Here is a 12,626-nt window from a genome sequence, read left to right on the forward strand (position 1 = left end):
CCAATGGCTCTGCACTATGGAATCCTGGGAGTTATAGTTTCACAAGGTCCTTATCCTTCTCTCTTAAAATGGGAACATAGAAGACTCAGGGTGCATCTACGTTATAGAATGAACACAATGTGGCACCACTTGCAATGCAATGGCTCTGCAATATGGAATCCTTAGAGTTATAGTTTCACAAGGTCCTTATCTTTCTCTCCCAAAGAATGCTAGTGCCTCGTGAAACTACAATTCCCTGGCTGCCATAGCATCAAGCTGAAGCAGTTAAAGTGGGATCATGCTGCATTAACTCTGCAGTGCAGGTGCAGCTTGCATTATACTTTCCGCAAGGATAGGAATTGAGTTCCCGAAGAAAACAATTATGGTTTAGGGCAGAGGTTTTTCAACATGAGTTTCCCTCTGTGTGTGCTGCAAAACAAAATGATTGGAGTCGGAAATGCGCATCCAAAGGCCAGCCTAACGTTTCGACGAATGCCCAATAATTGCACATTGCTCAATTTGTTGGAAGAGTATTGCTTTATTATATTAGTAGGAAGTGATTGCTCCGTTGGAAGAATTCAAGACCTTGCTGTAGCCTTGTCTGGGAGATAAGGCAGAGAGAGAGACTAATAGTATTCATTCAATGTAGGCTTCCCACTGAGGTCAATCCAAGGCTGCCACTGCTGCCTCCTGCCCGGGTCCCGAGTTCGAGTCTCGCTTCATAATCTCATCATAGGACGGAGGGGCCATGTTGCAGCTGGGATTTGTAGTGCTCGGCTCACAGCCCGGGAGGCGGAGAGGGATCTTGGGTGGCATCCAAGGGGCTGCATCATTCTCTGGGAAGGAAAGAGTGGAAGGAATTGCTTCAGTCTTTGCGGCTATTCTCAATCTATATATATAAAAGAGTAATGGAATCCTGGCGACCGCCAAAACAACAAAAGTAAACACCCCACAACCTCGAAAATTGACAACACAACCCATCATCCACGCCTCTGGGTTCATACAACAAAAAGAAAAGAAAAATAAAGTCCTAATTAGAGGGAGAGGAATAATTGTTTTTATCCAATTGCTGCAAGTTAGAAGGCAAGGCTCCGCCCACTTGGTCTCCTAGCAACCCACTCACCCAGGGGACAGGCAGAGTTAGGCCTCACTTAGGCCTCTTCCACACTGCCTATAAAATACAAATTATCAGATTTTAACTGGATTATATGGCAGTGTAGACTCAAGGGCCTTCCACACAGCTATATAACCCATTTATAATCTTATATTATCTGCTTTGCACTGGATTATCTGGACTGCACACCTTTACCCTTGACCTTAACTACCACCAATTCCTCAATACTTTATTTCCCATACCACCATACTTTGCCACAGCAACGCGTGGCCGGGCACAGCTAGTCCCTTATAGAAAAATTATTTACGTTGTCATGACTTTCACTCCAGATCCAGGACTCAAGGTTTGTGTACCATTTAAAGCACTTAAGAAACAAGTAAATAAATAAATAAATAAATGAAAATATCCCAGCAGAGAAAGATAAGTGCATTAAATTATATTTACAAATCCTAACCCATTAGCAAAGGTATGAGCAAAGACAATGGCTTCATGCACAATTCGTGAGAATCAACACATATAACAAAAGGAATTATTTCCAACCCAGGGAAACTGCCTTTTAGAGAACCAGATTGCTATATTGATTTGAGCATTGAACTATTACTACTAGAGATCTGGATTCAAATCCCCCTTTGGCCAAAGAAACCCACTTGGAGATCTTGGTCCGCTCACACTCTCTCAGCCCCAAAGGAAAACAAGGGCAGACCTCTTCCAAACAACTCTTGGCAACAAAACCCAGTGATAGATTCACCTTAAGGTCTCCATACTCTGGAAATGACTTGAAGGCACACAGCAACAGCAAGTACAAAGTAGTTGGATGGCCATCCACTGGGAGTGCTTTAGTTGTTTCTCTGTGTATGGCTGGAAGAGGTTGGACTAGATGGCCCTTGGGGTCCCTTCTGACCCTATGATTATATAAATTTACTAGCTTTGCCCGGCCACGCGTTGCTGTGGCTTATGGGAATCCTTTGTTGGCCAGGTGGAATAGCAGTGAATAGCCTTGCAGTCTCAAAGCCTGGCCGTTTTCTGGAGTAGCTGGAGCTTTTTGTTGTATGAACGTAGAGGCATGGATGAGGGGTTGTGCTGCCAAGTTTAGTATTTCTGGGATGTGTAGTTTTGTTTCTGGGATGTGTAGTTTTGTGTAGTTAGGCCGAAATTTCATTACCCTTTTATATATATAGATGAATGGACTTTCCATCTTTGGAGACCCAAACCCTGATTGGATGATCATTTCTTAGGAGTACTTTAGCTATGTTGAGGGTTGGACTAGATGGCCCTTGGTGTCCCTTCCAATCCTATGATTCTATGATTGGGCTACCTCAGAATCAGTGGTCTCTCAATCTTTGGAGGTCAATAAATAGAGATTGGATGACCGTCTTTCCAAAGAGCTTGAACTGCATATTATTATGGCCCTTGAGATCCCTTCCATTTCTGTTGGTAAGAATGAGTTTAATGTGTCTCATGTCTATGTCTTTGGGTATATACTCTTTTAATGGTTTTATATTTTTATCTACCAGTACGTATCTTAACTATGACTTACTGCTTCAAGGTAAGAAATAAAAATGATGATGATGATGGTTCCATGGTTTTATAAATGGATAATTTCAGAGTTGGTGGACTTTCGATCTCTGAAGGTCAATAAATACAGACTGGATGACCATCTCTTTGGAGTGCATTAGCCGAATTGAGAGGTTGAACTAGATGGCCCTTGTGGTTCTTTTTTGTTCTATGATTCTATGGACTATCGCAGATTTGATAGACACTCCATCTCTGGAGGTCGTTACATAGAGATTGGAAGACCATCTTTTGGGATCATGTTAAACATGTTTTCGTTCATGGCTGGGGAATCGGACTAGATAGGCTTTGGAGTTCCTTCCAACGGTATGACTCCATGTAAGTATGTTCATCGAGGTTCGAGATGGTGCTCAGCTGAAGTTATGTCACTCTCCTTATGCCAATCTTGGAAACTCACCGTAGACTGATTCGGTGTCACTGAGAACAAACACATTGGGATTCCGAGAAGATGGAAGGAACCCTTGCCTTTTCAGCCACCATTGGAGACAGCAGGCGACCAGGCACAGGAGAACCACAGCAAGGAGCAGAGACAGGCAAGGCCTGGAAGAAGAGGACCACAAAGTGTCACTTCTCCAAGATGAGGTCTGATATGGAGTCACATCATCTAGATAACATGTCAAAATGTGATGTGGAATGTCTGTCTGGACCTGAGTCCTATAATGTATGAAGACCCAATGATGGTTGATTGTGGGGAAGTCATCACTTAAATAAATTGCATTGATCCAATGTTTCTGTTCCAAGGAAGACTACACTTTAGGTCTAAGGCAGTTTGATACCACTATTGTCAAAAATCCGAGCCCAAGGTGATGAACTCCATAGTCCGCAGTTCCATAGAAATGAATAAGAGAGCCGTCGTGGACTTCATTCCCAGTTTCTGAGTTATTTCCATTAGGCCCCTTAGAATTGTGCTCTCACACACCTAACACACCTCAGACGTCAAAGGATGGCAACAGTTAGTTAGCATAATCCTTTCACAATGCCGTGAATAGACACAAGGGCCTCTGAGTCCTTTTTTTCTGATATGATCAGGATTTTCCTGCGATTTTCCTGCTACTTGGCAGGGGGTTGGGCAGGATGGCCCACAAGGTCTCTTCCAGTTCTATGGTTCTATGGGTCTATGATCTGATCTATTCCTGGAAATGTTTCTTCATCCCTGTCACCAAATGAGACCTCACCCTGGGGATCCCATTGAAATGAGCACCCTTGTGTTTAATGAACTGGCACCCACTGAAACCCATTTCAGCCCATTGTTGCTTGCTCCACCACATTCCTTCCCCTCTCATGGGTGGATCAATAAATGGACACAAGCTTCAAAATAATCTGATGACAGTTTACTAAGGTTTACCACCACAACTGAAGCCAACCAGCAATGACAACAGACACCAAACCAACCAGAGAACAGATCCTAGCCAGATATTTTCTGGACCAACCAGAAGCCAAATGCAGTAGACTTGAATAAATGTCAACTTACAATAAACATGACTATGTCAGTTCTTTGGAGCCCTGCTGTGCTGACATCCTCTTTGGCCAGTGAAAACAAAGCCTCTGATTTTGCCTTCAGCGCATCTGTGTCTCACCTGGCCTTATGGAATGCTAGATCTACTGGACTCCGAATCTATGATTCTTGAGGGAGCTGAAATCACATAATGCCACTTTATTTGCCATAGTGCAGTGTTAAGTAATCCTGGGAATTGCAGTTGGACGAGGCACTGATATTCTTTGGCAGAGAAGGCTAAAGACCTTGCAAAAGGAAAACACTCAGGAATCCATCGCCTTGAGCTATGGCAAATGAAGTGGGGTCAAACTGCATACATTTCACAGTGTAGATTCACCCTGAGAACTGAGGAAGTAAACATACAAGTAGTTTAATATTAAAATGTAACTCATCTATCATCATCACTTCATATATGGGATCTTTTTGAGAGACTTGGGCAAATTTGGGGAGCGCACACTTTCAGTTGACTCAGGTCACCAGAGTAGGACTTGCAGTTTCTCAAGTCTCTCCTGACATGGGAAAAAAAATAGAGTAGGAAAAAAATGTGGATTTATCTAGGAGAGGAACTTCTTTGTGTCTCTCTATCTCAGAAAACCATCTTTAATTAATGTTTTCTCCAGGAAAAAAAAAACCAACACAAATCTGTACTCACCAGATATACCAGGCACCAAAGCTGTGGGCTTCATAACTGATGGAGCTGAGAACAAAGATAAGAATGAAAGGTCAAGGGACATTGCTGAGAATGCAGATGGGCTTCTACATCGACACCACTTTAACTGTTTACTGCTAAGGTGTCTTGGGAGTTGTAGTTTCATATGGTCTTGAACATTCTCTGCCAAAGAGAGCTAGGGCCTCGCCAAACTACAACTCTCAGAGCTCCATTGCATGGAGCCATGGCAATAAAAGTGATGTCAAACTGCATCCATTCTTCAGTGTAGATGCATCCCTAGTGCGGATTGCCAACTAACCTAAGCTTCCTAGAAATTAATACATGCAAACATTCTTTCCTTTCTTGGCCCATTTGATGCCAAGTCAAAATGGGCTTTTAAGAGTCCTAAAACCCAATGGAAAAAAGAGAGAAGCAATGCAACGGAAAGCCAACTTACCACTCTATGCTTTCACATCCTTCTGTAGCTGAGCTTCCTGGCTGAAATAATGGGAAAGGTTCAGGGATCAAGGCAAAAAAGGACAACTTGCTTAATTCCCAGCAGAAGGATGGGAAAAATTTCCCAACATTTGAGTTTCTGGTGGCTCCTGAATCTTTGAGTGATGATACATACTTTAAAGGAGGCGTGCAAGGGGTGCATCAACACTGCAGAATGGATGTAGTTTGACCCCACTTGAATATCGTTCAGTGCTTTGAAATACTGGGAGTTGTAGTTTGGTGAGGCAGAGAAGACTAAAGACCTTGCAAACTACAATTCCTAGGACTGCATAACATTGAGCCATGGCAATTCAAGTAGCATCAAACTGCAATCATTCTCCAGTGCAGACCAACCTGTTGTGGTTCAGTCTGATGGGGAAGGGGGATTTGGGTTTATGCAGGCTGACCAAAACAATGCTGACCAAAGCGATCCTGAAGAGAGAAATCTTGAAGGCTCTGATGCTGGAAATGTTGATGGCTCTGGCTTGGAGCCGCAGGCTGGCGAGGAAATAGAAACTAATGATAAGGATGACCTTTCCCATGATTTTGAACATCAACAAGTTCCAGGTGTTTCTGGCAGTGACTCAGAGGAGTCTTCCTTAGATAGAGATACGAGGTTAAGGTTAAAGGTTCATCGTCCCAGACGTTCCCTTAGAATCGATAACAAGCACATGGGAACACAGGGACAATGCTTTTTTGGCTTGTAAACATGGGTATTTATTTATTTATTATTTCTCACATTTATATCCCGCCCTTCTCACCGGAAGGGACTCAGGGTGGCTTACAACAGTGGCAACAATTAGATGCCCATACAAACCAATATAAAACTGCACATAAAACAGTTAAAACTATTAAAATACATTATGAATTACAAAATATATGTTTCAAACATAAAATCAGATCCGTTCATCCTCATCCTTTGTCCATAGTTCTAGATGTGGGCGAAACGTCAGGAGAGAATGCTTCTGGAACATGGCCAGACAGCCCGGAAAGCACACAACCCTGTGACTCCAGCCATGAAAGCCTTCAACAACACATTTGTCAAACTGCTTGAAGATATCTATACTGCCATATAATGCAATTTCAAACTATTATATGCCAGTGTAAGTGGAGCCAAAATTACATTGGCTTGGTCATCTACTCAAGTGTGGTCTGCTTCTACCAAAACTGAGGAAAGTTATATATTTTGAGACAATGTTTTTTGCATTGCAAGTAACTCCCATTTTGGGGATATATAACATTGCCATTGGCCACATTGAGCTGGGACGTTCAGGAGAAGGGCATCATTTTTAAAGGGGAGTCCCTTGGCTAAAGCTGGATCTACACCGCCATTTAAAACAGTTTGAAACTGTGTTATATGGTCAGTTTAACTGCATTGCACTGCATTATATGGATCTGCACTGCATTACATGGCAGTTTGGAATCAAATCTTGGAATTAAAAGTTACTTAGCATCCAAATTGCAGAATTAATGCAGTTTGATCTCACTTTAACTGCCATGGTCCAATGATCTTGGGAGTTGCAGTTTGATTTCATATTATTTGGGAAGGAAAGCTTGCAAAACTATAACTACCAGGATTTTATAGCATTGGACCATAGTAGCTCAAGTGGTATCAACCTGCATTAATTCCATAATGTAGACACACCTTTTGACATGAATGCCCAGGTATTAACAAACACACCAGTGGCATTCTAGCATCAAAACTCTTGTTTGCTTTGCAAGTCAAAAAAATATTAAATTTCCCCCCATACTTTTCAATTTACAGTGTTTTCTCTCTTCTCGGTCTAATTGTTTTTCCCCGGCGTAAACAAATCTGGCAATAGCATGGAAGCAATGTATTCAAATAATTATAACAAATAAACAAAAGTGAATAAAACAGGACCATGGAGACGTGAATCATTACCGATTGCAGAATAAAATAAACGCATTAGTGGGGAGTGGGAGAGAGAAGAGGCAGAGAGAAGGAAACAGCTCAAAATAAGATTCATTTTCAGCCCAGGAATGAAAGAAAAAGAGAAATCTTGCCTGGAGGGAAGCACACATATATTACAGCCAAGTGAAGAAAAAAGGGAAAGTAACAATGCAATTTCTTTTTCAAAATATAATGCATTTTCATAATCTCCATCTGGAATAAAGTAACTTTTGGTTTGGAAAATGTATTATATTCTTCATTCCGGAGTCAGTGCAACCTTATTAGGTAATGTCCCATGAGAATAGGGAATATATCATTTTTCTTTCTTTCTTTGTGGGTAGAAAAGGTTTGGAAAAAAGTGGAAATTAAGAAGCTGGGAGGAGTTGGAAGGAAAGGGCCAGCTGACACCTCCCAACAAAGGATTCCCCCAGGCAGGAAGCAGCCAGGCTTTGAAGCTGCAAAGCTATTCAATGCTAATCAAGATGTCTAATTGCAACATTCACACTTGCCTCAAACAGACAGGAGTTCTTTCTCCCACTTGCCTAGTTTCCAGCAGACATCACAACCTCTGAGGATGCCTGCCATAGATGTGGATGAAACGTCAGGAGAGAATGCTTCTGGAACATAGCCATACAGCCTGGAAATCTCAGAGCAACCCAAAGGAGATTATAGTTCTGTCTAGTGCTACAAAAGCTTCTGACATTTACAGATTAAAAACAAATTTTATGCTGCACTAGCTGTGCCTGGCCACGCGTTGCTGTGGCAAAGTGGTGGTGGTATTGGTTAAAAATTGTTGTGTAATTTTTATTTGACGTTATTTGCATTTTTTTATTAATTTTATTGTAAGTTATATTTTTATTTATTATATTTTATTATTTTATTGTATTATTTTTAGTTATTTTCTGTTATTATAGTATTTTATTGTATTAATGTTAGGGTTTTTTATTATTTTTATTGGGTTTCTAGGAGACCAAGTTGGAGGAATTTAGCCTTCTAACTGGCAGCAATTGGATAAAAGCAATTATTCCTCTCTCTCTAATTAGGACTTTATTTTTCTTTTCTTTTTGTTGTATCAACCTAGAGGCGTGGATGATGGGTTGTGTTGTCAAATTTCGAGGTTGGGGGGCCTGTAGTTTTGTTGTTTTGCGGGTTGCTGTGATGCCATCACTCTTTTATATATATAGTTTTGCAAGAGAAAAGGGACGGGTTGTTTTGTCTTTCACTAGTCTGCACCATTAAAAACACTTTTGTGCCACTGCAACTTGTCTTGGCTGCATCCTCTGGAGCCGTGGGATTTATAGTTCTCTGAGGCACGGGTTGAGTATCCTACACCCGAAAGGCTTGGGAACAGAAATGCATTGGATCTCAGTATCCTGAGAGTTGAAGTTTCACAAGGTCTTTGACATTCTCTGCCAGAATGCTGGTGCCCTACCAAACTACAATTCCCAGGATTCAATGGCACTTAAGAGTGGTGTCAACTTACATGAGTTGAACAGGGTAGAGAACACTTTTAGAGAAGGCTTCCCATTCTAAACATGAAATTGGTTTATTCTTTCATGTACACCTTATATAAACTATGGAGCCAATGTATGTACAGTAGAGCCTCAGTTATCTAAGCTAAACGAGCCAGCAGAAGCTTGGATAAGCGAATATCTTGGATAATAAGAAGGGATTAAGGAAAAGCCTATTAAACATCAAAATAGGTTATGATTTTACAAATTAAGCACCAAAACATCATGTTATACAACAAATTTGACAGAAAAAGTAGCTCACGCAGTAATGTTATGTGGTAATTACTGAATTTACGAATTTAGCACCAAAATGTCATGATATATTGAAAACATTGACTACAAAAATGGCTTGGATAATCCAGAAGCTTGGATAAGCGAGGCTTGGATAAGTAAGACTCTACTGTATATAATAATAATAATAATAATAATAATAATAATAATAATAATAATAATAATAACAACAACAACTTTATTCTTATGCCCCGCCCCATCTCCCCGAAGGGAGAGATATATGTGTTTGCTTGTGGATGTGTGTTAATGAAACAAAGTTTGAACCATTAGAAAGGGAAAGTGCAATTGGTTTCTGGGTGATGGTTGAATAAATATAATAATAATAATAATAATAATAATAATAATAATAATAATAATAATAATAATAATAATCTTTATTTATACCCCGCCACCATCTCCCCGTGGGGACTCCGGGCGGCTCACAATGTTACAAAAGTAACAGCACAAATACATAAAAAATACACACAGTTTAAAACACAAGAAGATGATAAAACAGAAGTTAAAACAATGGTTAATATAACAGTAATAATATCAATAGTAATAATATCAAACAACCACCAATGCAATTAGTCAACTTCAAAGGTGGGGGGGACTTGAAACACTTGAGGATGCATCTACACTGTAGAAATAATACAGTTTGATGCCACTTTAATTGTCTGGGCTCAACTCTATGGAATGTTGAGAGTTGTAGTTTTACAAGGGTCCAGGTTTCACACTACCTGTCCTTTCTAACAACGTCACCTCCCATTACAATTTTGTCTGTCTTTGACTGCATCCACACTATAGCATTCATTCAGTTTAAGCCTCCCACAATTGACATGACTCGGTGCTATGCAACCCTGGGATTTGTAATTTTGCAAAGTCTTTAGCCTTCTCCATCAAAGAGTGTTGGTGCCTCACCAAACTACAAATCCCATGTTGCCATAGCATTGAGTAGCAGAAGAGAGAGGCACTATGACTTTGTCAGGATCCCCAATCCTTGACATCTCTGCTCAGCTGACAAAGAACAGATGCCAGCCATAAAGCAGGCCGGCCATAAAACATCAATTACACTCTGGTATGTGAGAGTCCCTATATATATGGCTCAAAAGAAGGTTCTGGTATTCGGTACAATAAAACTTGTTGGAATCTACCCGCGTGTGTCTTGGTGCTTTCTTTGGAAGACGGACCCACAGCACAACTGGGAGAAGAGAACCCGACAGACTTCCCACAATCCAGATACTATACTCCTCTTGATACAGCCTAGAATCCCATTGACTTTTTTCGCTGCTGCATCACATTCTTGGCTCATGTTCAGCTTGTGGTCTGCTAAGACCCCTAGATCCCTTTCCTAGGGATTGTTTACAAACCAGGGGCCTCCATCCTATGTCTGTGCACTTCGTTCTTTCTGTTTAAGTGCAGTGCCATACGTTTTGCCTCTTGGAATTCATTGTGTTCGATTCCACCCAGGCCCCAATTCCAGCCAAAATTCCCACCCAAATGAAATGGTGCCCACAGAGTCAAAGATTGACAGGCCAGACAAAGGCATGGGCACATCAGAAATCTTGTGGTAATCTCTGAGCGGTTAGACTCAATGTAACCCTCTCTGGGGGAGATTCCACCAAAATCAGCAGAGTAGTAAAAGCAAAACTTTCAAATGCAACAGTTACTTACACGGGGCGAGCAAAGAGAAGACTTTGACCATTTAGGATTTCAATGGAGTGCAGAGTCTCAGTAAAAGTTCAAAAAGTATTTATTCAGGTAAAAAGAACTCCATGGTAGATAGAACGGCTTGGGAGCTGTCTAGTCTACTCTAGACTGGTTTCTAAGGAAAAATAAGAAAGGAAAAATAACAAACATCTAAATAGTTACATCTTGCCAGGAGAGATGGCAGGACGTGTTGTTAGCTTGAAAAACAAAGAGAGAAGAGAGAACCAAAATGGTTCCAACCTCATGGTCCAGTTTATTGGGGCCATAGAAGCCATTCTGACCAATGAGAAGTTAGTGTCCCTGGAGATTCACATTTCTACTAACTTCAAAGTAAGGGATGTGACATGAACAGGATAGAGTGAAACACAGTAAAGCCTGTCTAGGCATGCTTTGGAAAAAGGGAAAGGATTCCCTCAGTCTATCATCTATCTAACTACATCTAGACTTGAGTAGTCCAGGGTGATTCCCAACAAGAAATACCAATGTTACCTGTGCAAATGCCGAGGGAAGACCTCCAGCTGTCCAGAAGAGGACAAGAAGCCAACCCCGCAGAAGGGACCACATTGCTATCCAAAAAGAAGAAGCCCAAGTCATCATAGGGTTTGGCTCAAGGCTGCCTGCGTTTCTCTCCCTTGCTGTGCTCCAGCTCCTTGTTAAAATGAATTAATGTATATATATAATACAGAGTGAGGGCACTGGGCACTCCATCCATGTGACTTTTCCATTAGAAAAAAAACAACAACTCCTGGGGCTGAATGTGGGGGACACGGTCAAGGTCAAGTCATCGCCAATGGGAAATGAACACCTACTAATCCACGGATCCCATCACCTCCATGCATTGTATCACTCTGATCAAGGCAAATGTATTTGTATGTATTTGCAAAGAAATCCAGCCCCTCCTGCACCTTATTTCATCTCTAATTATATATTTATCTGCCCTTCCGTCGTCCCCGTTCCCCGTTGTTCTACAAAGGCTATTACCTGATTTTGATGCAAGTACAAGTCCCGGCGTTGCAAAATCATCGTAAACTCTGCTTCTCGCCATTTCGACACAACTGGTGTGACTTTCCGAGCGTTTAGCATTAAAGGTTAAGCCACAATGACATCCTTTGGGCAAATGATTGACTGAGACGCAGGTTTTGCTGGGCTGCAATGGAGACCTCGGGTGGACCCCGGTTTATGACCCATCTCCTCCAAAATAGCAGGTGGTTTCGAACTCACGGAGATGTGGGTCTTCCTTGCTTATTTCCTAGGTCCTTCAAGGCAACTCTGTGGCAAATTTCAGGGCCAAATTCCAAAATAAATCATGTTCCCCCAGTCGGCGGTTATGGGAGTCCTGTCGAAGGCTTTCATGGCAAGAATCACTAGATTTTTGTGGGTTTTCCAGCCTTTATGTTCCAGCAGCATCCACCCAGAGGGAAAGTGTGATTAACCATACATCAAGGGGACCACTGACTGCATAGGGAAAGTGATGAAGAAACACAGCCTATAAACTATCTACAGACCCACCAAGAATATCCAACAAATGCTACGTTCAGCAAAGGACAAGAGGGATCCTCTCACCTCTGCAGGAGTCTACCATATACCATGCAGCTGTGGACACAAATCTACAGAGGAACCCACAAACACAGCAGCATTGCTCAGACACAGATCAAGAAACATGAGTGTTGTGACTCAGCCTCTGTGTGACTCTGATGAGGATTCTGGGATGCAGGTTCAAGATGATGGGATTCAGGTTCAGGATGGGATTCAGGTTCAGGATGAGTTTCAAGATGACTCTGATGGGAATTATGGGATTCAGGTGCAGGGTGTTCCTGCTGTGGGAGATGAAGAGCAGGGAGGCTTTCCCACGGGAAGAAATGATGTTGTTACTGATGATGGTTTTCAGGTGCAAGAAGCAGGAAGGGAGAGCAGCTCCC

The 12,626-nt window shown here is 41.7% G+C and overlaps 1 protein-coding gene across 1 annotated transcript; it reads right to left on the bottom strand.

Moving 5' to 3' along the window:
- Positions 1 to 497: 497 nt before the first annotated feature.
- LOC103282167 (transmembrane protein 207) lies at positions 498 to 11,678 on the bottom strand. The gene is made up of 5 exons (XM_008124746.3): positions 11,197 to 11,678; positions 5,267 to 5,307; positions 4,813 to 4,857; positions 3,063 to 3,205; positions 498 to 815 (listed from the first exon to the last, which is right to left on the bottom strand). The coding sequence occupies exons 1-5, from the start codon at positions 11,302 to 11,304 to the stop codon at positions 643 to 645; spliced, it is 510 nt and encodes a 169-aa protein (XP_008122953.1). The 5' UTR covers positions 11,305 to 11,678; the 3' UTR covers positions 498 to 642.
- Between the last annotated feature and the right edge of the window lie 948 nt (positions 11,679 to 12,626).

This window comes from Anolis carolinensis, chromosome 3 (assembly GCF_035594765.1).
Source record: "Anolis carolinensis isolate JA03-04 chromosome 3, rAnoCar3.1.pri, whole genome shotgun sequence".
Taxonomy (NCBI): domain Eukaryota; kingdom Metazoa; phylum Chordata; class Lepidosauria; order Squamata; family Dactyloidae; genus Anolis; species Anolis carolinensis.

Bases quoted from the DNA above. Each gene is read 5' to 3' on its own strand.
- LOC103282167 (XM_008124746.3), bottom strand. From the start codon at position 11,304: ATGATGACTTGGGCTTCTTCTTTTTGGATAGCAATGTGGTCCCTTCTG. The intron at 5,308-11,196 runs GTAACATTGGTA...CCATTATTTCAG, and splicing joins TTCCCTCGGCATTTGCACAG to CCAGGAAGCTCAGCTACAGA. The intron at 3,206-4,812 runs GTGAGTACAGAT...CTCTTCTTCCAG, and splicing joins TTTGGTGCCTGGTATATCTG to GCCTTGCCTGTCTCTGCTCC.